Consider the following 23,137-nt stretch of genomic DNA (forward strand, 5'->3'; position numbering starts at 1 on the left):
AGAGAGAGAGAGAGAGAGAGAGAGAGAGAGAGAGAGAGAGAGAGAGAGAGAGACGGGGGAATGGACAGCACAAAGACAAATTAACACACAACGATTTGCTAGAAGCGACAGCCAGTGATGCGTGCTTTGTATAATAGTCCGGCTGAATGGGCGCCGCGGCGTCAATCGGTATATCTCTTAAAGCAAGCGCCGCGACGCACCGTCTATGACGCGCGAGCGTTCTGGTCGGCGTCCTTCAAGGGGATGGTTCGGGATTGCTCGAGGTTACTCGTTAAAGGGTGGTTGCGAGATCGGAATATCTTTAGAGGTGCGAACGTGCAAGAAAGAGTTGAGAAAGCGGTGAAGCTGGGGGACATGGACCATGGTGCTACGGGTACACCTTACCGACGACTACACCGACCTGCGAGGATCCCCGTCGAGGAAGTGGCTTCCTTCCAGGTAAGCGTCTTTGCCTCGTCGAGGAGTCCGAACGTTGCGACCCGCGGGACACGCATATGCAGCCGATTCACTCGCGATTCTACTGGCGTTCGCGTCTTAGCCCGAGGACGCGACTAGAGTTCCTCTTCTGGCATTTGAGACTCTTCCGATCTCCGGAATCCGATGAGATCAACCGACTCGGCCAGTTCGGGAGCGAGCCTTTTATCTCTCTCTCTCTCTCTCTCTCTCTCTCTCTCTCTCTGGTTCTTTCAGAACTCGACGATAGTTACGCAATCACCTCGTAGACCATGGGGTGAATTCCGCGTGCTTGAAGATGCGTCCTGTCACTGGGAATAGATGGCAGAGAGATACGCGAGAATCTCCTCAAGTTGAAGAGAGAAAGGACAGCTCGAGATAACCGATTCGTGCCATTTCACTGGCATCCGGCGCCTCTCGCCACGCTCCACAGTTCCTTACTGTTATCTTCTAGCCGTCTCTCTCTCTCTCTCTCTCTCTCTCTCTCTCTGATCTTTATAAGAACGCGTGATCGGAAGGAGCCTCACACGACATTCGCGTACTTTGACGTCTTAAGAGACACGGTCCTCAGCTCGGCCGCAACTCCTATCGGCTCGCGACGTCTTCTGCACAGGCCTGCGCTAACTGGTAGTAACGTGGCTGTGCCTCGGGCTAGAGGAGAGAGCAACGAGACGCGCTCGAAAGGCCGGCCTCCGCGTAACTGAGTCCGGAACGCGCGCGGTTCTCCGCTATATTAAAACCGTACCGTGTGTAGCGGAGAACGGCGCTTCGGTGACGTCACCGCGGACGTCATACCAGGGAGCGCACGGCGGATCGATGGGCCGCTGGCGCGCGCCCCTATTGGCCGACGCCGGGATGATGCTGCTACGGTGACGTCAGTCATCCTCACCACCTCAGGCGGCGCAGCACCCTACCGAGTCCTGGCTTACCCCGACGCGTCCTATACCCACTGGCCACCTAACCCTACCCTACCCCACTGAATCTTTCGTTGCCGCGCCGCGACTACGTCACACTCGAGAGAGACGAATATAGCCGCGTTTCCATGCCAGCGACAAGGCAGCATCCACATGCCAGGCCAGGCAGACGGCAGCTCCGTGATACCGGGGTCGCCCGACTCGCCCTGATCTCCATGCATCGACGGTCCCGTTTTCCGTCGACACTTCTGCCGTCCTCTTCTTCCCCTCTCCTCCTCTCCTCCTCCCTTCCGGTCCAACCTCCATTCATGCACTATCGGCCTCCTCTCCTCGTGCTCTCTCGCTTTTAACGCCCACCGCTTCTACATCTCCTGACCATAACCACGTGGGAACACGTGGCGAACTGCGTGGGGCGAACTTCCTTCACGCTCCACGTAACCTGCTATACCTAGTAAACGAGTGCACACCTTTGCGCTTACTCCGCGAGGACGTTTTCCGAACTGCTGCGATGCTTCCGCTCCTGGTTGCCTCCCTTACTCTTCACTCCGTTATTCTACCGCGTTCTTTTTTACCTATAGCGCGCATCGTGGCTGCACACGTACCCATTGCCGAGGGTGCATTACGCAGGACACCTGTAAAGAAGCACATACAGAAAGTGGGACGATCTTGGTCGTGGAATTGGCTCAGGGAACGGAGTCTTTGGATGCTGTGCCACGATGTACCACAATGTACCGCGCTGATCCCCATCCTGGAAGGAGTGCCTGGAGTTGCCGCGCGTCTCTACTCAGTGAGGTCGTGCTGTGCAGCAAGAAGAGGATTTCGGGGGATTTCGGGAGATTACGTGGGCAAAGGCTGTTCTCGAAGACCTCAAGGTCCGCACTCTTTTTGGCTTCTTAACCTTTTGATTTTTCAGCTTTTTAGAAAGTGCGTGGCAGCTTGCACGATTCCGCAATCCGCAATGCGTGCGGGCGTCGCAGAAATTGAGGCTCGCGTTAAGCGTGAAAGACGGCGAAGCCGGTCGACGGGTTTCGGGAGGCAATCCGGCGGATCGGCTCGCTCGTAAACACGCATTTGCCGATGAGTCGCGCGCCGCGGCGCTCGCCCTGAGCGCCAGTCAAATGAGCCAATGAAAAAACCGGTTTTCGTTGAAAGCCGGAAGACGAACGACAGCCGAGAGAACACGAAGAGGAACGAAGGAGAACGAAGGAGCCAAGAGGATTCGCGTGCACGTGTACGTGCGTCCGGCAGTGGGCAGTCAGACACCGAAGAACCGGCGAGCGAGAGCTGAAAACTGGAGACGAAGCAGCCTCTCAATTTGCAGCGGAAGTCGCGCGCAAGTCTGGAGCCTCGGCTTTCTCTCTGGCTATGTGAATGTTGAACTGCGTGCGAGAAAGACAGACGCAGGGAATTGCATACTAACTATAAGTTGTGTCTAACAATAAGACAGGACGCGACTATCGCGATGCGCACGCTCTTACAGTTTCTTACTGAACTTTGGAGAACTCGGATGCGCGCCTTTGGCCCGGTGGGACGTTGCGAAATGCCGCTACAGGGATCTCACGGGGCAACCGTCGAATCCAGGAGGCGCCGTTCAGCTGGATCCAGGCGGACGAAGCACGGACACGTGGGAAAAAAGGTCGGACGGAGCCAGGAACCTCGCGGCGACGTGACATCCTTGTGTCGCACGAGCCCCACTTTATTTACACTCTTCTCGTAGGCTCCGTCGGTTAAGGAAGAGAGAGAGAGAGAGAGAGAGAGAGAGCGCTGTAACACCTCAGGCTCTTTACAGGCATTCATCTTCACGTTCATCCGGCCGACTGAACGTCACGATAGCACCACGTCGACGTGTTTGCGAAGGGCCGAACGATAAGCACCTTGTTACTTATCATCGTGTCTCGGCGCACACCTCCTTCTAGATTATGCAATTTCGTGGGATCCTCGGTTCACCTGCGTTCGAAGCTTCGAACTCGGTCTTACCATCCCCACCTCGTTCAAAGAGCTGCTGCGGCTACTTTTCTTACTCGAGAGAATGCAAAATGGCACACCTCTATATCTATACGCAGGCATCGATATAGTATGTGTATCTAGCCAAGTGGGAGATGTGACCTGCGAACGACTCGATGGTCCAGTTGGAAGGTCCACGTGTCCAGTTGCTCGAAATTGGTCCTGCGAAGGCTCAGGCACCAGAATCTACGTCTCACTGGCTGCTCCGTAAAAGCTCAAAGAGAAGAAGAAGCACCAGCTGCGAGCACGCGTGTCTATATGTATGTTCGTGTCGACCTCTGCTGCGTTGCTACGCAACGCTACATCGGCGGCATCGGCGGCATCGGCGGCATCGGCAGCATCCACTCTCAGAGTCTCGACTGGCGGATTCCTCCGAATGCAAATATGCGCGCGAGACGATCGAGCCTCGTTAATTACGTACACGAGCACAGTCCTTGACATACCAGGCGTCCAGTTTCACAAAAACCTATCAAAAGTCGTAGCGCTGTTGCGTAAGAGCATCTGCCGCCAATGATACCATTACGGACGGCTTGATCGTCCCAGAAATGTTAATCTTCAGCGAGAAATGAAGTGGGCATGTGGGTGGGGGGTGTCCACCAGCAGCCCAGGGATAACCTAACCTAACCCAATTCCTAACTTAATTCGACTAAACACACGGGGACACCATGGGTGTCCGTTGATGAGAAACGGAAAGAAAAAGGATAGCAGGCCGGGAGCTAAGACGACCAGTCACAGTGGGTGTTCCCGGGAGAAGTTGGGACAAGCCACGCAGCTGGATGATGAGAGTAGATCGGTGGTTGATTCGGTATCGCCGTCGAGAGTGACAGCCTCATCCTTTCGCGGAATCGCGAGCCACCAAGAGTCCCGATAGACCCGCAGATTGGAGGATCGAGGCACGGTGGGCGATTAGCGCTGCGTGTGAAAGGGAAAGCGAACGCTCGATTCCTCGATTCCTCCTCTCGGCCGGAGGACGAGCGCGACTCGGGTGATCTGCCTCCTGACTATCCGGGACTCTCTCTCTCTCTCTCTCTCTCTCTCTCTCTCTCTCTCTCTCTCTTCTTAACGATCAACGACATGCTTATCTTTTCGAGCAAATAAGATGGGCATCAGAGATTTGTAACAGGGAGCTGGGCAGGAGCGGAAATCATCCATTTATCCCAACGTGTAGAACCACCACATATCAACAATCGTGGCTCACGAAGTCCTGCTCCTTCTGGAATTCCCTGCCCTCTTAGCGTGCGTACTGCCAGCTCTCTATATATATTTAAGAGACAACTGTGGACCTTTCTGTCGAAACGTCAGTAGAAATAGCACGTGCACTCATATTAAATAACTATTATACTAGATAATACTTCATTTAAGTCTAAGCAAAGTAGCGCATTGTTTAAACATTCTGCTGTATTATTGCACACGTATTTCCTTATTTCTATTATTTTCACCTTTATTTTCGCAACTTATTCTGTTGATTCTATACGAGAGAACTGTTATGTATGAATGTGTACTGTAAGCAGCCTTTAGGGAATTCTTGTCATTCCAGGGCTTCAATAAACTCTCTCTCTCTCTCTCTCTCTTCTTCTCGGACTTTAATTCGGCTGCGCTACTTCCACTCGAATCCCTCGATATACTTGATCTTGGAATGCACTGAATGGGATCGGCGAGAGAGAGAGAGAGAGAGAGAGAGAGAGAGAGGAGTGGGGGGGGATCGATCGGACGAATGAAGGAAGTAATGAGAAGATTCTCGGGAATGGTGCGGATGCGCGTTGTTCCGCAGAAGGAAGCGGAAGCGAGGAACCGCATCAGGCCGCAAAGGACGAGAGGAAAAGGTTCACTCGAGCATGTATCATTCGCAGCGTTTCCGCGTTGCTATGCTAATGCGTCGGCCATGGCGCATCCTTGGAGCGAAGACTCTACGAGAGTATGTAGACTCCTTCGCGTGCTCGAGGACGATGCGGATATGCACGACTACGAAACCGCCAAAGGATAATAATAATATTCCGATGCTGAATATTTCCCAGGAGTTCAGAGTCCGAGAATTGCTTCCGAATCCGTGGATACAAAGATTCAATGAATTAATCGGAATATTTGAATTCGGAAGCGGTAGAGAGTCCTTCGGGACTAGCGAACCAACCCCGAGCCTTACTTCATCGTCAAAATAAAACTCTAAGGTAGGTTGGGTAGGTTGGGTAGGTCGGGTAGGTCGGGTAGGTCGCCATGGTTCCGAACTTTCTGGTGCCGCGCGCATTGATCAGTGCGTGTGTGAAAAGCACACAGGTGGCGTCGACGCAAGACTCGTAGGTCCCTTCGCTTCCCACGTAACCCCTTTCAGACTTCTTATCCGTTTGACGACGTCCCTAATGCCGAGACGAATGACATCGCATCTAGACCTCCGCACCAGCAGCACCAACCTTTTCTCCAGGGAATCCTCTCGCGTCTTTCTCCAAACTCCCGCGCTCCCGTGTCCCTGCGAGTCCTGCTGCATTCTCCCTCTGCGACTCTCGCTAACCCTGCGGCATGAGATCCTGCGCGACCCGAGCAAATCGGTATCCGCGTTTCCTGGGCAGAGGGAGTCGAGGAGCGGCTCGAGGAGAGCCGCACCATCGGCCACCGACAGGTACTTTCTCTCATAGTTTTTTGCCTCGGGATTCTATAACTACACACGCAGAGAGAGAGAGAGACGCGCCTGGACTAATACCAGCGCGATCGTTCTCGCCTCCTGTTTCTCGCAAATTTCTATTCATATCTACACTAAGACACTGAGACCTGCCAGCTGCAGCCTGTAGCTCCTCGTTGGGCATCCTTCCTCTCGAGAGACTCGAAAGGGACTGAAAGATCGAAATAGCGAACGCACATAAAATCTTCAAGGAGATCCGCCCCCTCGGCGCAGAGTCGACATAAATGAAATTAAATGCACAGCATCGGGAAAGGTCTACTGGTCTACCAATCCATCAACCGGAAACGAAGAGGCGCTTCTACAGACAGCTACAGATACCTACTGATAGAACACGATGTCCTGGTGAGAGGAAGCGATGGCGCACATGGGCACCTGGGCACCTGGGCAACAGTGCGAGCTGCAGGTAATTTCAGCCGGTAGGAAGAAACGCCGAGAGGAATAAATCTGAATAGTCTAGCGGGAATCTACACGGATAGTCACACCTTCGCGAGACTCGCGGATCCGCGCTCCATGCGGTATGCGTATTGTATGCTAATGTTCTCGTACTCTAAATATTCATCGTATATTGCACTATTACGCGATAGTATCTATCTGCTGTCGCTTAGGCCGAATCCAACGAGCCCGCTGCTCTTCGGCCACTTACAATTAGTCTGGTTCGCCGCTTCGGGTTTCCGCGAGAAAAAGTCTTTGTCGCATCCTCGGCCAGTGTTCTCAAGTATTTTCAAAGTTTCCTGGCATCGAAGGCAAGAGTGTATAGGAAGCGAAGTCCGTGTAAAGGCGCACACGCACGTGCTCGGCCGCGCTGTCAGCGCGTTAGATCCTGTTGCCCCGTGCACCTAAGAGGGAGCCGCTCTCCGCTTCTCTCTCCCGCGGTGGTGAAGAGCGGCGCCGCGGCAAGAGGGGCCAAGACGCGAGTGAGAGAGACGGAGAGTCGGCGTGCAGGCGGGGCGGGGTGGGGCGAGAGTGGGTAAGTCGACCTCTGACCCTGGGGGGGAGGAGGGGGGACCTTGCCGTGCCGGCACAGCGAAGTACAGCGTAGCGGCATAAACTAGCATGCCCGCGACTCGCCCGCCTTTCACTTTGAAGACGCAAGTGGGGTCCATGGGGAGTGCCTAGCACTATTATCATATTATAGCAAATCTTTGCCGCGGAGACAATTTTATTCCCGCAAATAGTCTCTCCTTTTGTTCAGCTTGGTCTCTCGATGGGGCTGTAGAAGTCCAGAGAAATTAGGACAATCAGGGCGCATTTTGACGTAACTCTGTCGAATCTGCCCAACCACCCGGGAACCGTACTCGGGCAGCTGGACCAAAATTTCCACAAGGTCCTCCATGCTACATCGTGCGGTAGACTCGGCTCTAAAAAATGGTGTCCAGGCGAATCGTAGATCCTATAGCACCCAAGTCGTGCCTACTCGCGGTGCGGCGTGCCCGTAGGTCGAGCGACGTGTAATTATCATCTCCCAAGGGCCTATCCCACGCTATCCGTTAAGTGGGACACCGCCGATCACTGCGTGAGTGATTAGAGGCTTTCTGGAAGCGATGAACTCTAGGTTCCTTCGTGGGATCGATCGGAAGCTCGCTCTCCTTATCTCTTATCACATTCAGGAAAACGTTTAACCGGGATTTCAAGTGTCCTTCTTGGTCCTCTCTGAGGATCGTCAGAGACCAAGATACTCTTCCCGGAGACTGGCAGGTATCTACTAGCTGCTGCTCCACCCCGCACCCTCAGACCTTCACCCGTGCTGCAGCCTGCAGCTACCCTCTCTGTGTCACTAACGGGACTTGGTTTCGTGACGCTCGTCCACGATGAGACTCTCGTCTCTCTATGATCGCGCCTCGTTAAGCTTACGTAACCAGCGGTAGGTGTACCGGGCACGAACCGATAATTAACATATCGAGCAGCTCGGCGTGTACCCTTAACTGCGCTCTCTACGAAGCAACCGGTACTCCAAGAGCCGGAGCGCACGGAGTAGCGACCTCTCCCGCGTCAAGTCGTCACGCCAACCTGAGCCAGCAGCTGACTTGGTCCAGCGACCGAAAGAGAGTACTTCTCTGCCGATTGCAGGATGCCCGGGAGCCAGCGTCTCCGCGAAGTCAAGAGTCCAGCGCGAATCTTCGATGTCGTTCTCGGAGAGCTCTTCCTCCAGAGCTTTATCGGCCAGGAATCCTCAAGATGAGAGAGAGGTCGTGATCTCCGTAGGTGGCCGGGAACGCCAGCCGGTAACTCCTGTTAAGCTTCGGAGTAGCGAGCAAACTCCAAAGCACGACGCAGCGCGACACGACATGCCGCTGGACGGGATCTCGTCTCTCAGTCGCCCAGTCGGAATCCTGCGTCGCTCCTTCTTCTCTTTCTTATTTATCATCTTGGACGCGAGCTGCCGGGAATCGGCGACCCAGATACTCCTGCGAGTCGCAACCCGAGCTTTCCCGAGGGACCGTGCCGCGGCTCTCCAGACTCGGCTGAGGAGCCACAGGAGCCAGAGGAGCCGGAGGAGTCACCCTCGCACCCACTCGGTTACTTACTAGGAAATGAGAGAGGTCGCGGGAATACGAGTCAGGAGAATCGCACTCCGGGCTAATCTCCGCGTCTTTTCTTTGGTGAGTCGCGATCCTTTCGAGAGTGGGAGACAATGGCAGCGTGGGCGCAGCATCGCGAACCCTAACCTAAGGTGATCCCATATTCCGTTCTCCGCCTCTCTCTCTCTCTCTCGCGAGGAACGCTCTCTTCTGGTGCGGCAGGTCGAGTCTATGGCAGCCGGTCGCACACTGGAACCCATCGGGACTCATCGGGGCCTCGGAGGCCTCGGAGGCCACGGAGGCCTCTCCTTCGAGGCTTCGACTCGTAGCCACTCGTAGCAGCTTGGTCTCTTGGCATCTTGGCTTCTACAGCACCTATCTCCTCAAGATTTCTCGGATCTTGTCTCGCCACCATCTCTCGTGCTCTCACCTTTCAGCTATTTCTTTCTTTATCTCTGGCGAGTGGCGCTTGCGAAATCCCAGAAGTCTGCGCCCGCCGACGGCCCCCGCATTCGTTACAAGCGTGCACCTTATAACGGGGTTATCAGGGGCACGATTACTCAGAAGTGAGTGTTATTGTTGGACCACCGGTTGACGGATCGCCGGTCTCGGGACACGGTAGCTACGCGCTGCCAGAGAGCCGGACACGTGAGATCGGTATTCCGACCTATCCTGGATCCCACTTCAGAACACGCGCCGCTGCGGTCGCTCAGGACTCTTCTCTCTTCTCCAAGCGGCCAGTAGGACGGTCAGTTCAGGTTTGGATGAGGAAAGTGTGAAGGAAGTCAGGCCGCTTCCTATTTCGGTGGTGCGCGATGCCTGCGCTTGGTTCCGCTTTGGAAAGGGCACGCGGCCAGCAAGGTGGCTGCGGTCCTTTCGGTCCAACGAAGCTAACGATCGGCTTCGTTCGGTCTAGGAATTCACATTCTAAGCGCACCCACCAATGGATTCTCAAAAGGTGCCTCCTCGGCGGTAAGGACGACGATCGCGCGTCTCGTCATCGTCGTCATCATCGCGGGAGAGTGAGAATGCGAGAAGAACGAGAAGGACTGGACGAGGAGAAATTTATAGAAGAAAAAGAGAGAGAGAGAGAGAGAGAGAGAGAGGAAAAAGAAAAAGGAGAAGAGCCGAGAAGCGAGAATGATCGCGATAAAGAAACAATCGAAGAACGTTCCGCCCACGGGCCGCCAACATTCAATTGTGTCCTCGTCAGATAAGAGACTCTTACCAGTCATAACAGTATAACGGGGACTCGTCTCTAAATTCCATTGTGGTTTACGCTGGATCGGACCGATTATCTGAGCTAAAGCCAAGCGAAGGGAAATCGACCTTCCTCCTCCTTCTTCTCCACCTTTCCCGCCCTCCAGCACCTTCACCTCCGTCTCATCCTCCGCCGACTCGTGCACCTTCTCGTCTTTCTCCATCTTCGTTAGACTCGCTTTTACTCGCTTGCCCGACGAGTCTAGTTTTCCGCCATGAGATACGCGCCTGACCCCTGCGGTTCATAGGTCATTTCATACCATGCGAAAGCTCTGTTCTTCAGGACACGAATCCCAAAGAAATACTGGAGATGGTAGACAACGGGGCACGACTCTCTCTCTCTCTCTCTCTCTCTCTCTACACATCCCCAACTTTTCAGCCGAGAGGATCAAAGCATGAAAATACTTGCGCGACTCCGATTGCGAGGAAAGCAAACCTTGCTCGGATCATGTTCCTCTCCGCGTGCGAGGCGCTTCGTCCCGAACGGTGTGGAGCACCCTGACGCTCGCGCACCGAGCCTCGACCCGATCGTGCTTCGCCAATAACAAGACAATCGCGTTGCAATGATTGTCCATTGGAATAATGATGATTTGCATTATTCAAAAGCACGAACAAATCGAACAGAACGTCCGAGCCGCGATGAATCGTGAGTCATCTTCGCGTCGTACGGTTTTCTAATCTTCGGCTCGCGTTGTTGCGACCTGGGCTTCATCGTCGCCTCGTGCCCTGCCTGGCGGCACACGCGTCGCAAGATTCCCTCAATGAAACTTTCGAGAAAGACGAGAACACCTCACTTTTACGATATCCATCTTCATCTCTGTGCGTCCCGAAGACGTTTTCGGGAGACTATCGTAAATTGACGTTTGTTTACAGAGGGCGCGTTCCCTAGGTGATGATGGCGCTGATGAGTGCTCGGATTGTCCATCGCTCCTTCAATGAATTGGCTGTAAAATAGAGCGATCCACGAAAATCGCAACTTCCTCCCCCTGACCATCCTGAGCAGTCCTGAGCAGTCCTGAGTGGACGGTTCTGACCCACTCCTTCTTAATCGTCCGAGTCGTCTTCTCTTCCCGTAAGTCCGTCCATGTGGCGATTAGACTCAGGGTGGCATCAGGAGGGGCGAGTGGAGCCAATCGGGCTGCAATTTATTTCGATCTTTCGCATTGCATAACGTTATAATGTGGGGCAGGTAGAATTGATTTCACAGAGAATTACGGCGAAGCACCCGAGTGGCCGTTGCACGGGAGGCGGGCAAGCAGACATACCTGACCGTACCACTTTTTTTTTCAGGGCTACGAACGTTTCAATTTCCATAACGCAATGCTGCGCTGGATTTCCCGTTAAAGATTATCGTCTCTCGCGCGCACCCATGCATCCTCGAGGAATCCTTCCACGATTGGCTGACGGCTGTCGGTCGTTCTCGGATTATTCTCAACGGGCATTCTCTCCGGTGAGAATCCTTATACCCGCGTTACTGACTGCCTTCTTCAGCAACGAGCGAGTGGCACCCATACACATTCAGCTGCAGTTCGATGCTTGAGCCAACACGATCAAATCAATAAGAATTTACTTATATTTTTGCCTTTTGACACTGCGAAACTATAAGATCACGTTCTCTTGAGCCAGCGGGCTGCTAATGTGCGTGACTATTACGTTGATAGAATAAATAGGTATAGTCGGCGTACGAGTTCAATATAATTTTTTGACAGTTCGAAAAAGCAATCGATTCTCTAGTAAGCCATACATGGCTCTGCATACAATTTATATTACGAAGTTTACATGCACATGGTTTTGCAATAGAAATGTATTTTTTTTTTGTATAGGTATCTTCATGATTTTATGGAAATCAAGGATGGCATTGTTTGCAAACTGTCAAAGAAAAAATACTTTCAACTCGTAAGCCTACTACAGATGGCCAGAGGATCGCAGTACCAGTATTAAGTAATTAAGAACTAATACAGAATTCAGCATTCTCATAAAGTTCCTTAATAATATTATTTAATGAGGCAACTAGAGGCATAATAGAAAAATTAGCTCTTGTGTCAAATATTCGATCGATCGTCCGAAGGATCGCTATCGCCGAGCTGCATTCTAGATACAAAAGAGTCCGTCGAATTTCAATTTTGAAATTTCCAAACCAGCTCAGATCAATTTTCGAGAAATGAGACGAATTGCGTCAGCTTGTAGAGCTGATCCTCTGTTAGGCTTGCTTGCGTCTGGCATTGTTCCTTGTCGAGTTTACACGGCTGCACGGTCATCCCGTCTATGCCCCATCCTTTTTCGACGGCAGCCTGCCGTGCTTGTTCCAGAGATAATCCTGTCATGGCGGCGAGTCCAGTCAACCCCAGGGACGAGTAGGCCTCTGATATTAAAGACATGGCACGTTCGCGAACGCTATCTGAAGAAAGATACCTCATTTTTTCCTGAACTTTCCTTCGACTGGCATTAGTACCTACCTTTCAAGGCATTCATGATAGAGAATATGTGCTCGCTCCATTCCGCATTGAGGGCCGTGTGTACTGCAGGCCAATCGCGCTGCCACATCCGCTGCCCTACCACCCAAATTCGTCCAAGCTCTGTGCTCTTACTTTTTATATTGGCTGGAATGCGTTTCCATAAATATTTTGCATTACATCTGCAACAATTTAATGTGTCCGATAAACCTTATCTCTCTATTCACTGTTATTATTGTTTATGTGGATTATGAGTAAAAACGTACAGATCATTTTGGTACAGGTACACTGCCAGTAATTGTGCATATGCCTGGGCTGATGCCACTCCACCAGGTGCCTAGAACAGATATATTTTTTTTTTAGTTCTCGCAATTATGTTTGTCATTGTGAAAGTTCAGTCCGATGGATTGTTATAACATATAACTGATCCCTCCTTTGCTGTGTCGAATCTTTAAATTACGTAACATCAAAGCAATAAACAATGGAATCTTATTGTAATGATGAAAATCATTGAAATGACATAAACACTTTCCTGGGCAGATAGAACAAAAAAGCAAAAGAACTTTAGGAGATGCAGAAAAAAATTAACATAATAAATACCATTCAGACCGATTCAAGGATATTAAGTAATTTAATCCTATCAGGTAGTAACTAACTACTATGATTGCTACGCGACGTAAGGGCATTAGATATCATTTTAAAAAACACTATCGTATTTAGGAGTGACATGTAAGACACGAATTTTGCAAATACTAACAGCAACTACGGTCGCTGACGTTGAGCGAAATCCGCGTAATCTTGAAAACAAGAGATCCCTGACACTTCGACCGGCATAACTCTCCTTTTCATGCGAAACTTCAATAAGTATGTACGTACTTCCAACTCTGCCTTCTCCAATTCCAGCACTAATTTTCCAACTTCGTTCAAAACCATGGTCTTATATACAGGTCTCTGGGCACTCAGCGATAATGGATGTGCTCAAATGTGCTGTTTGTGACTTCGGAGTTTAGTTCGGAATATGAGGCGCTAGTATCTGGAGGAACCTGTGTTTGCACGCACGCGCAATCATCCGCTTCTTTTTTTTCATCCACTTTCAACCATAACCTATCTAAATCTGTTTTGTTCATTAGGGTCACACTTGGGAGACGTGAAACGCGTGAAGTGCCCAGACCTGTATATAAGACCATGTTCAGAACCATAACGAGAACAAAAACCTCTGCAAAGACACACTCTTCAGACTCCACAACGTCCATTCACGAGGAATGTTAATCCTTTTAACGGAAGATGATAATAGGGAGCATGAAAGCAAGAACTCAGGGAGAATCAACAACAATAATCCAAGGAAGCTATCTCCGGCTACCTCCAGCCTCCTTCTCTCTTTCTCTCGGGTGCTCGGGTGTCTGGTATCCCTTCTTCGCTCTTCCTTCCCCCCGTCTTGGCCCTGAACTGCGTCAATGACACAGAATGAGAGTCTCGAGATATTTCTGAGCGGTTTCGCGAGCGTAACGCATTTTCTCACCGTACGATGTCACTATCACCCTAGTCCCAATTAGGGCGAACACCGATCACTGGCGCCTTAGCGAACATGCTTTTACGTGATCCTTATCGACTCGAGACAACGAAAACGTAACCAGGAACTTTGAAAAACGAATACGCCGATAGAACTTTAGTTTTTTTTTCATCTAAATTTCCAAAAATTCAGCCAAAGCCACCACTGGATGAACCATGCTACGGCTGACTGTGGCTGGCTATACTTGATTCAGAGCTTGATCAGGATCGGTATGGCATCTATACATAGATTCTACATTTCAGCCGTGATTTCAGCTGAGCTCTGACTGGCTGACTGACTCCGCGTTTGGCGTGTCTAGGCGTCCCGGCTGTCACGCTCTAGGAACGTCGCGTATGGTATAAGGGATATCTCAATAATCGATGCAAAGCGGACGCGATGTGCGACCATTCGTGAATATCAACGTGCGTCATGCTCGGCTCGCTCGTAGCACCGGTATTTTTTATATAACTATTATTGTTATTTAACATTATTTAACGGAGGACATGGCGACTGTCAAAGTAACCGAGCAGAAAGTCATCCTGTGCGGGGAATACGGCGTGGGCAAAACTTCAATTTTCAGGCGATTTGCAAACAATACTTTTATCTCAAGTAACGACCGAAAATCCACTCTAGGTCTTGATAATATCGATAAGGAGTATCTCGTCGATGATAAGAAAATACGTGTAAGTATGATATGGAACATTTCCGTCTTTCTGCTACGGCGTTAGGCATTTCTCTGCGATCACTGCGCCACGCGACAAATGCGCACACTTTTTTTTTTACATGATTAACGCCCATTTCCACGGACGTTGATTATAGTTCAAATTCTGATTATCTTATCTCAAAACTATACACAAGAAATTAAATCAGACATGCACCACGTCGGTGGAAACGAACATAAATAGACTCAAAGGCATTTCAAAATGCTAGAAATTTTTGTAACAAAGGGATTTTAACCTTGCGACTTATCGAAATACTTGAATAATTTGGCAGTATGCTTTCCTCGAGCAATTCGAATTTACTGATACACTTTCAAAGATATGAGGGGTATAAATTAACATTTTCAATTCGACGGTCTCTTAAATTCTTGAAATATTCTCGACATTACAGAAGCTTTATCATTTTTTTGGATTGCCAGTACATTTTCCTTTTTATCTTTCAGCTCCAGTTATGGGACACTGGTGGCATGGAAAGAGTGGCGTCTGTCACATCAAGTTATTATAAATTTGCAGAGGCTGCTATCTTGGTTTTCGCCTTGGACAATGCCACCTCATTTCACCTACTATCGCAGCATCTTCTCGATATAGTTACATACGCGGAGAATGCTAAAATATTTTTGTGCGGGAATAAAAATGATTTCGAGAGCACAGCGCTCCAAGTAACGGATGCGGAGATGGAACAATTTTGGTTTGTTTTTACAAGGAGACTAATTGTCGTTGAACAATTGCGAAGCATGGCGCAGAAGGACCGGCCGATGTATCTTTTGCTTCTATTTGCAGCGAGCAGTGCCACAATCTGATATCGGCGACCTACAAGACCTCGTGCAAAACTGGCCAAGGGATAAACGAAATGTTCGAAGAGATTGCTCATTATTTGGTGGAGACCAATCGCTCTCGAATAGGCCTACACGAGATGGACCAAGAACGCTTTAAAATTTCATACGTTGATGAATCTGGCGACCCGTCCTGCGTATGTTAGACGGGTGGTTATGTTCAAGATATACTTCCGCCGAAAGTTTGTAATGGCATAAGTCTTTCATCCCAATAGCAGAGCGTTCCGCAGTTTGTAACCTGTCAAATAACGGTGACAACGGAATAATCGGGAACAATGGAAAGTAAGTGAAAAGTTATCGAACGCCACTATTTAGGCTTGTTTGCAGAACAATATATAATTTATGAAATCGGAATAAACATTCAATATATCCATGTTTATGATGAAACCTTACTTCGCACTGAAGTAAGAACAAGCAAATCGCCCATCCTAGAATTAACAATGGTTTCCTTACGCACGTTGTTGCTTCTCTAAATGCTCAATGCTGCGTCCACTTTATTGTCTTTAAATCGATACCGTCTTCAACCATTTCCCATAAAGGGCTGAAATAAAAGAACATAATTGGATAATGATGAGCCATAGAAGGAGAAAAAAAGAATTGGAATGGCAACGAATGGATATTGAAAATATGTTGAAAAATCTTAGATACCTCATTTCTCGTAGTCGTTTTACGTGTTGAATCGTACGCTCGGCTGTGTAGTCAATTTCGTTGAAAGTCGTGAATCGACCAATTCCGAATCTGGATTAATATATATGGTAATAAATGATTATCGAAAATCATACATCCCAAATCTACGTGATATCGAATAATTTTCTGCCGACCTGATACTAGAGTGCGCTAAATCTTCGGAGGCGCCAATGGCTCTTAAGACATAACTGGGCTCTAGACTAGCACTGGTACACGCGGAACCGCTACTCAGTGCCACATCCTTCAGTGCCATCAAGAGGGACTCCCCTTCGACGCAGCCAAAGGACAAATTGACACAGCCCGGATACCAAGCGACAGCATCTCCATTGCGAACAACATGCGCCAGATTCGATGTTATTTTGTCGATCAGATGATTAGCAAGATCGCTGATGTATTTGCTGTCATACTGAAAATTGAAACTTGATAACGACGTGATCATTTTGCAATCGTTCCTCGACCGTTACCTCCATTTCGTATTTAGCGAGTTCACAAGCTGCGCCAAGACCAACTGCCAACGGCGTAGGTACAGTACCGCTCCTCATACCGCGTTCCTGACCGCCACCACTTTGAATTGGTTCAACCCGAACCCTAGGCCTCCGTCTTACGTATAAAGCCCCGATTCCTGCGCCAACGTAAATTCTTATAGGAATTGTATAATTCGCAGAGATGATTAAACTTACCCTTCGGACCATACAACTTGTGCCCACTGATTGACATAAGATCTATATTCATTTTATTAACGTCCATCGGAATTTTACCAACAGCCTGTGCTGCATCCGTGTGGAAAAAAGTTTTTCGTCTCCTAGAAAAAAAAAAAAAAAAAAAATGACAATTATTTGAAATACAAATTGATAATTTGTGCACTCCATTAGGTACCACCTGCAGATAGCACCAATTTCTTCTATTGGTTGCTTCACTCCAATTTCGTTATTTACAGTCATTATCGATACAAGAGACGTATCTGCTCTAATTGCTTCTTCTAACTGGTTGAGATCTATTAAGCCATTTGACTGAACTGGGAGATACGTGACATCAAATCCTTCAGCTTGCAAAGCACGACAAGAGTCCAAAACACATTTATGCTCCTAAATGTTTAGTAGAATTACTTTCTTGATTAATGATTACTCAACAACAATGTAACAGAGAAACTGTTAATACCCTTTGATGCTGTGCTCACCGTCTGTGTTGTTACAATATGCTTTTTCTTTATTTTGTAAAATCTGGCTACACCCTTCACGGCTATGTTATTACATTCGGTAGCTCCTGAAGTAAATATAATTTCCTTAGGATCTGCACCTATTAAATCTGCTACTTGCTGTTCAAAATATAGGGGGAAAAAAAAGTATATTAATTTCTTTCCATAATGTAATAACAAATATAATGAAAATTCCCTTATAAAACATACATTGCGAGCTTGTTCCACAGCAGCCTCACTTTCCCAACCATACATATGTGTTCTTGAATGTGGATTGCCATGATAGGATGTAAAGTATGGCATCATTTTGTCCAAAACTCTCGGATCCTATGAAGTCCTCAATGTAAATATCTACATAGGTAAATAATTGTGAAAGGAGTTCGATGGCCTTACCATCGGTGTTGTAGCCTGTGCATCCAGATAAAGTGGACGACCATCTGCGGGACCCCTCTTGTATTCGTCGGTAATCGGAGCTAAAAATGTATTTACAATCAATCTGTAACGTATTCGGGTGAACAGAAATATTGTGAAACCATTCCGACTTACAATCGTATTCTGTTATTTCCGTGAGCTGCCGGCTGTTTGTCCTGATCCATCGACATTCCTTAATATGTCCGAAAATACTCACCAAACATTTTTGTGGACAAAATATGTTGATCTTTGTCATCGCACAAGTCATATTGCCCAGAATCATTTTAATATGACAATTTCTAATCTGACTCCGCGTTTTTCGTATGACAACACGGGCAACACCGGCGCGTGGAGGATAAAAGATGATAAAGGCAAGTGACAGGGGTCTGAAGTCTTAGAAGGGATTAATGCTACCAAATTCGATGATCCAACATTCACGTGGAGTGATCACGCCACTGTGCAGCGGAGCCACCTGCATTACGCGAGTTTTTGACATTTCAATAGGAGACCTGCGAGTGGAAGAGAGATAATAGAGAAACCGTTCGACGATAGGAAATCTCGACCAATCAGGAGTGCGAGTCGGTTCTGCGCAGTGGCGTAGAGATTAATGAACATGTCAGGGTGCGTTCTGAAATGTACTGACAGTACTGCAAAAGTAATTATATCTCTCTTAGATACGTATGGTTGTATAAGGACACAGCGTTGGTTACAGTACTGGCAGTACATTTCGGAACGCACCCTTAATAAGCAATGCATGTATGTGCATGCTAGTGCATAAGTACATACACTAGAAACATCGGTATTCAAACGCGCTTTCTTCTGTGTAGTGAACCTGCATAGGGTTCGTCTTGTAGGAAAATATTCTATTCATCCTATTGCCAATGGTTTTTTTGTCGAAGGTATTGAATGGTTTTTCCATCTATTTCCATTGATTTACCATACATCTTTGATTATTCGAACACCTGTGTCCGCCAATTACATAGTTCGAATAATCGACATTCTACTGTATTTATATCAATTTGTATCCTGCAGTCAGAGACCAAATCAAACGCCGTGACCAATAATAGCTATGGTTGTCAACGTTTAGTTTCCTGTAAATATATTTCCCCTGGTACAGTGCAATGAACACATTACTACTACTTTTCTGATTCCAAATCGAACTTCAAATGGTGTTATCTTTACCATAGTTGAGAAAAAGTACCTTGTCTTTTAAGTTTATGGTAATTTTTTGTATTATTAGTACACAACGTTATTGTGTCATTATACTACATACATTTATTTGCTAAAGCTATCATATTGCTATTTCATTGCATCTCATTCAGGTCGTTTAATGCAGCAGTACTGCAGCTACAGTATTTTTCTTAGTGACAATTTTCAAACTGAATAACTTAGATACATAATTAAGAAAAATGGAAATAGAAGTCATGGATGATATTCATGAGAGAATGCAAGTTAATAATACGGTAGTGCGTGTGCCAGTTAAGCATACAAATCTGGGTATACGGAGCCATGCAATGTAAGAAATTCTATAACCTTATTATTTTTATATTGAAGCTTTATTTATACTGTAATATTTTTTACTTCTTAGGGACATGAGCACAATGGTTGAGTTAACATCTTTCAGTACGCTGGGAAAAATACAGCCATTCCTTGTCACAATATCAACTACAGCAGCTGTCATAGTAGATCTTCATTGTCATCTGACGGACAAAGAGGTCTGTGGGTACTTGGGTGGACATTGGGATATAAATGCTCACAGTAAGGATCTTTCCAACGCTTCAACAAACGTGCCAAATTCGTGAGACAAAATGGGATTCACTAATTTTTTTTCCTCTTTTCCAGATCTGGCAATAACTACTGCATTTCCGTGTCGTATTTTTGGAAGGGATAAGATCACTGCTGCTTCTGTAGAAGCTGAGATTGCTCGGACTATGGAATGGAAACGATTGACTCCTGTTGGCTGGTATCATTCTCATCCACGGTCGCATGCTTCACCTTCCTTACGAGATGTTGATTCACAGCTGGATTACCAAATAAAAATGAAGGGTCCTAGCGATAACGGATATACACCGTGCATAGGGTTGATATGCTGTAAGTTTTCAAAGGCATAAGAGATACTTAATGCGATCGTACTGTGTTCTGTACCTGTAAATTTTAATCTCAATCACGCGGTAGCTCCGTACAATGTCGACAGCAGCTGCTACGAGTCTAACTTCAACGTTTTCTGGTCTCTTCCGCCTCCTGAGAATCGACCTCACGAATATCCTCGACCGATGCTTCTGAGTTACTCTCTCTCGCAGGAACACTTTCTTTCACAGGACGCACTCGAGGAGATCGTAAGTCACTCGCAATCTAATAGTGCCACCTTACGACTGTGTACACTACCTTTTGCGTTTTAGAAAAGATGCGTGGAATTTTATAAGAACGAAAACGGAATAGATTTCAGCGCTATATTCACTGGAAACATTACTTACCTCGATCGCTTACGAGTAAGTGTTAGAACTTTCAGAAAAGTTGAGCTCTGCTATTATTGTATGTTCTTATAAATTTTTTAGACTTCCCTAGCATCGAAGCTTCCTGGACGTAATCAGGCGAATCCTTCCTATTGGGACACAATTCGTGAAATGGTATGCCCAGGCTCAGAAGACACGTCGCCAGAGCCATTCCCTGCAGTCAAGTTTCCATTGGTTTCCGATTCTATGACGCAGCCGACGGGTACTCTCAATCCTAACAATCTCTTCTTGGCACCGGTTACGTTCAAATCCGAGAGTAGTACTGGAGTAACAATTCCAAAACCTTTTGGAGTGCCGTCAACTTCCAGAGATAATTGCAAGAGCGAAGGTACCTCCGACGGAGCAACTACAGTGTCGATGTCAGTGGGATCAGTTCAGATGAAGGATACGAATTTGACGCTGAAGCACAAACTGCCGACGGATACGATCCCGACATTCCAGTCTGGTGAATTAACGGTGTCCGTAAAGAATTCCAAGTGCGATTACGATTTTTCCGTTGCTGATTTTTCAAAAGTGACAAACTTATTAACCAACGATTCCATGCTCAAAGGGCGGCCACCCACGGAATTTCCATTGGCTGACATAGCGCAGGTCAGTAAGTTCTCTGAATTGTCGAAACTCGCGAGTCTCTCCACGGCCGACCTGGCGAAACTCTCTGGATTCGCTCTGAACGATTTTACGAAATCCCCGTCTACCTATGTAATTGCCAACTTGTTCGGACCGCCAATAAGCAAAGGTCCAAAGGATCATCAAATAGCGGACGGAAGTGAACGTAAGTCGGAATTTGTATCGACATCTGAGACAATGCAAGTCTTCAAAACTGCCACTTCGTCCTTAGATCCTTGTAGAACGGTCGAGGAATTTTGCAACGAACGCAAGAAAGATCGCCCATCAATGGAATCCAGTGATGGTAAAAAATTGAGAACGGATTATCCCGAAGAAATATCGATTTCCAACGTAAAACCGGATTTTGGCGCAATGCTGGACATGAGCACAATACATTGTAAGAAACAATCGTCTAGCGAGACCGACGATTCATTGAATTTATCGAAAGACTGCCGTTAATAATTTCATTATCTTTTACCACGAAGGACTCTAATCATAAGAGATTTGTATGAAAACAAGGAAGAAACAATTGAAACGTAATAATAAGAGTTTTAAGAAACGTTCACGCATCATCCTTGTCCCATCTTTTGATCAGCTATCGTATCGCCCACTCTCTTCCAACCGATATCCTTCCAGTGGCTATGGCGTTCAGCGGCAGCGAGTGGCTGTATAGAGGATTTTTATGTGACGTCAGAAGATCAACAAGTAACTAGCTGGCAAGCAGTCGGACGGGCAGTCAAACAGCTGTAGCATCGAGTTTGTGAAAGTAACTTGGAGCACGAGGCAGTCGGTCGCTCGTAACTTGGCAGGCTACAGTAACTTGAAGAAAGAGAGAGAGAGAGAGAGAGACAAACTGGCCAGTCTCGGCATTAACGCTCGACGGCTTTCACCGCTCTGTTCCAATAGTTTTATCATAGTGTGTGCCAAGCTTTCGCGAGTGTCGTACTCTGAAACAAACTGCTACAAGTCGAATCGAATATAAAGAAGAAAGGAATAATTTACGGGAATGATGATCGACGAGTGATCGGAATTAAGGGCTCGCAGGAATTAATCGGGCATCGCGTCCGCGACCGGTAGCGTTGCTAGTGACAGGTAAGTAACAATTTGGTTAGATATGGTCTGGTGAAGCGTTAGTTGTGTAAAAGATACAGCAGATCTTAGTGCTGTCCTCACGTTGATTTCACCGTTATGCGCGACATCCGTCCCGATTAAAAAAGGGGTAAGGGAGATCTGGTCCGTCCGAATCTCCAGTATATTTCTTAATCTTTAATATACTCTTCAAGTAAGCCATATGTGCATTTTCGTACCTTCCATCTTCTCCGCAGACGCCTAGCAACTCATCAGATGGTAGCAATGTCTTTTTGTAGTCGGACGATATGTCAGTTGCGCGATAAACGAAGTCGTTGCCGGTTTTGACCTTTCGAAACGGATCCTGATTCGTCACCAGCTGAATCGGTTGCGACAGCGGTGGACTGAGGTGTAACGAAAGAACTAATAGTGGAAAGTTTAAAGAATTTCATAGGGCATGGATTGCGTGTCTGCGTCATCCGAGCGTCCAAATGAATTTCAGTGACGGATCCGCCGAAGGGCTTCCGGGTACCAGGCGCGTGGACACGTCATGTGTCAGTAAGTAATGGGCGTAGAAGATGCATCGGTTCGCATGGGGACGAGTCTCCATCAAGTTACACTTGGCTCGATTGTAGCCAACGGACGCGCGCACACGACGCTACGAGTTCGACGTTTCATGGAGAAAATATTTATTCCGTTAGATTTCTCATGGTGACATGTGCAGGAGCGGAGATCGGGCTCGGACCGCGGTTGCCTTTCGAAAACGAGTACGAGATCGTTTGGTACTGGCAAAGACAGTATCAATAGTTATGAATAGTTTCCATAAAGTCCGTTTGCCCGAAGGATGCGAATTGGTCTATATCGTCTTTCAGTTCCTATGCAAGTAGAATTGTTTGCGTGCTCGCTCGTACGTTTCATAAAGGGGCATCGGGAAATCCGTGAAACTTTCTACTGGTCTACGACTCTACTATTCCTTGGTTAGATCGAGACTTCCGGTGTTATACGCGCTTAGCTCCCAGGGGTACTCTGTAATGCCAGTAATCCGATAGCAAAAGAAAACTGTTAAAAATTGCATTATCAAGGTATTGTATCTCCGAGCAAGCGATGCACCAAAGACACACGGTACGGATTATCATGATCGAAAAAGTGCAATATCGGCCGCTATCTATCCGTGCCATGCAATTGTAGCACGTAGATAATTTTAAGGTCACTTAACAGTAAATCTCTGTCGACATGTGCGATATGTACTTATCTGTTTCTATATCAAGTACGAGTTAACGGA

At 47.7% G+C, this 23,137-nt stretch overlaps 6 protein-coding genes across 22 annotated transcripts in view; 3 read left to right on the forward strand and 3 right to left on the reverse strand.

Annotated features, from left to right (window-relative positions):
- Positions 1–1,142, reverse strand: part of LOC107274344 (probable nuclear hormone receptor HR38) — a 23,539-nt gene extending 22,397 nt beyond the window's left edge. For 4 of the 10 annotated variants that reach the window (XM_025091583.1, XM_025091589.1, XM_015753394.2 and 1 more), the window contains exon 1: positions 385–1,142. Coding sequence is in view for 1 of the 10 variants with exons in the window: in XM_025091590.1 (XP_024947358.1) it covers positions 401–494 (94 nt within the window). In the remaining 9 variants the exon portion in view is untranslated. The remainder of the gene's footprint in view (positions 1–384) is intronic. The other 6 variants (XM_025091584.1, XM_025091582.1, XM_025091586.1 and 3 more) reach the window with 5 other exon arrangements.
- A 10,660-nt stretch (positions 1,143–11,802) lies between these two features.
- LOC107274347 (COP9 signalosome complex subunit 8) lies at positions 11,803–13,611 on the reverse strand. The gene is made up of 4 exons (XM_015753397.2): positions 13,151–13,611; positions 12,541–12,611; positions 12,278–12,456; positions 11,803–12,219 (listed from the first exon to the last, which is right to left on the reverse strand). The coding sequence occupies exons 1-4, from the start codon at positions 13,205–13,207 to the stop codon at positions 11,969–11,971; spliced, it is 558 nt and encodes a 185-aa protein (XP_015608883.1). The 5' UTR covers positions 13,208–13,611; the 3' UTR covers positions 11,803–11,968.
- Positions 13,612–14,092: 481 nt separating this feature from the next.
- On the forward strand, positions 14,093–15,752 carry LOC107274346 (GTP-binding protein ypt7). The gene is made up of 3 exons (XM_015753396.2): positions 14,093–14,506; positions 14,986–15,230; positions 15,323–15,752. The coding sequence occupies exons 1-3, from the start codon at positions 14,327–14,329 to the stop codon at positions 15,519–15,521; spliced, it is 624 nt and encodes a 207-aa protein (XP_015608882.1). The 5' UTR covers positions 14,093–14,326; the 3' UTR covers positions 15,522–15,752.
- LOC107274345 (cysteine desulfurase, mitochondrial) lies at positions 15,686–18,144 on the reverse strand. Its single transcript, XM_015753395.2, has 10 exons — positions 17,804–18,144; positions 17,651–17,730; positions 17,468–17,584; positions 17,240–17,377; positions 16,942–17,147; positions 16,743–16,864; positions 16,527–16,684; positions 16,197–16,468; positions 16,024–16,113; positions 15,686–15,916 (listed from the first exon to the last, which is right to left on the reverse strand). The coding sequence occupies exons 1-10, from the start codon at positions 17,949–17,951 to the stop codon at positions 15,853–15,855; spliced, it is 1,395 nt and encodes a 464-aa protein (XP_015608881.1). The 5' UTR covers positions 17,952–18,144; the 3' UTR covers positions 15,686–15,852.
- A 137-nt stretch (positions 18,145–18,281) lies between these two features.
- LOC107274341 lies at positions 18,282–21,346 on the forward strand. 3 transcript variants are annotated; one of them, XM_015753390.2, is made up of 8 exons: positions 18,282–18,888; positions 18,991–19,184; positions 19,257–19,426; positions 19,511–19,759; positions 19,844–20,004; positions 20,068–20,157; positions 20,224–20,953; positions 21,020–21,346. In XM_015753390.2, the coding sequence occupies exons 2-8, from the start codon at positions 19,078–19,080 to the stop codon at positions 21,244–21,246; spliced, it is 1,734 nt and encodes a 577-aa protein (XP_015608876.1). In that variant the 5' UTR covers positions 18,282–18,888; positions 18,991–19,077; the 3' UTR covers positions 21,247–21,346. The 3 variants fall into 3 exon arrangements, with proteins under 3 accessions (XP_015608876.1, XP_015608870.1, XP_015608875.1); XM_015753384.2 differs by having other exon boundaries at positions 18,282–18,567; positions 18,701–18,888; positions 20,224–21,346; XM_015753389.2 differs by having other exon boundaries at positions 18,282–18,567; positions 20,224–21,346.
- Positions 21,347–21,442: 96 nt separating this feature from the next.
- Positions 21,443–23,137, forward strand: part of LOC107274340 (chitin synthase chs-2) — an 11,328-nt gene continuing 9,633 nt past the window's right edge. For 4 of the 6 annotated variants that reach the window (XM_015753380.2, XM_015753378.2, XM_015753379.2 and 1 more), the window contains exon 1: positions 21,485–21,879. The gene's annotated coding sequence lies outside the window, so the exon portion shown is untranslated. Of the gene's footprint in view, positions 21,880–23,137 lie in introns of all 6 variants that reach the window. The other 2 variants (XM_015753377.2, XM_015753381.2) reach the window with 1 other exon arrangement.

The sequence above is a fragment of the Cephus cinctus genome, unplaced genomic scaffold (genome assembly GCF_000341935.2).
Source record: "Cephus cinctus unplaced genomic scaffold, Ccin1 Ccin1_scaffold2766, whole genome shotgun sequence".
NCBI lineage: Eukaryota > Metazoa > Arthropoda > Insecta > Hymenoptera > Cephidae > Cephus > Cephus cinctus.

Bases quoted from the DNA above. Each gene is read 5' to 3' on its own strand.
- LOC107274347 (XM_015753397.2), bottom strand. From the start codon at position 13,207: ATGGTTTTGAACGAAGTTGGAAAATTAGTGCTGGAATTGGAGAAGGCA. The intron at 12,457-12,540 runs GTACGTTTTTAC...AAATTGTTGCAG, and splicing joins TACCTGTACCAAAATGATCT to ATGTAATGCAAAATATTTAT. The intron at 12,220-12,277 runs GTAGGTACTAAT...ATCTTTCTTCAG, and splicing joins TATCATGAATGCCTTGAAAG to ATAGCGTTCGCGAACGTGCC.
- LOC107274346 (XM_015753396.2), top strand. From the start codon at position 14,327: ATGGCGACTGTCAAAGTAACCGAGCAGAAAGTCATCCTGTGCGGGGAA. The intron at 14,507-14,985 runs GTAAGTATGATA...TTTATCTTTCAG, and splicing joins TCGATGATAAGAAAATACGT to CTCCAGTTATGGGACACTGG. The intron at 15,231-15,322 runs GTTTGTTTTTAC...TTCTATTTGCAG, and splicing joins GCGGAGATGGAACAATTTTG to CGAGCAGTGCCACAATCTGA.
- LOC107274345 (XM_015753395.2), bottom strand. From the start codon at position 17,951: ATGATTCTGGGCAATATGACTTGTGCGATGACAAAGATCAACATATTT. The intron at 17,731-17,803 runs GTAAGTCGGAAT...ATACATTTTTAG, and splicing joins GGAAATAACAGAATACGATT to CTCCGATTACCGACGAATAC. The intron at 15,917-16,023 runs GTATCTAAGATT...CTTTTATTTCAG, and splicing joins AAACGACTACGAGAAATGAG to CCCTTTATGGGAAATGGTTG.
- LOC107274341 (XM_015753384.2), top strand. From the start codon at position 19,078: ATGGAAATAGAAGTCATGGATGATATTCATGAGAGAATGCAAGTTAAT. The intron at 19,760-19,843 runs GTAAGTTTTCAA...ATCACGCGGTAG, and splicing joins GTGCATAGGGTTGATATGCT to CTCCGTACAATGTCGACAGC. The intron at 20,158-20,223 runs GTAAGTGTTAGA...TAAATTTTTTAG, and splicing joins CTTACCTCGATCGCTTACGA to ACTTCCCTAGCATCGAAGCT.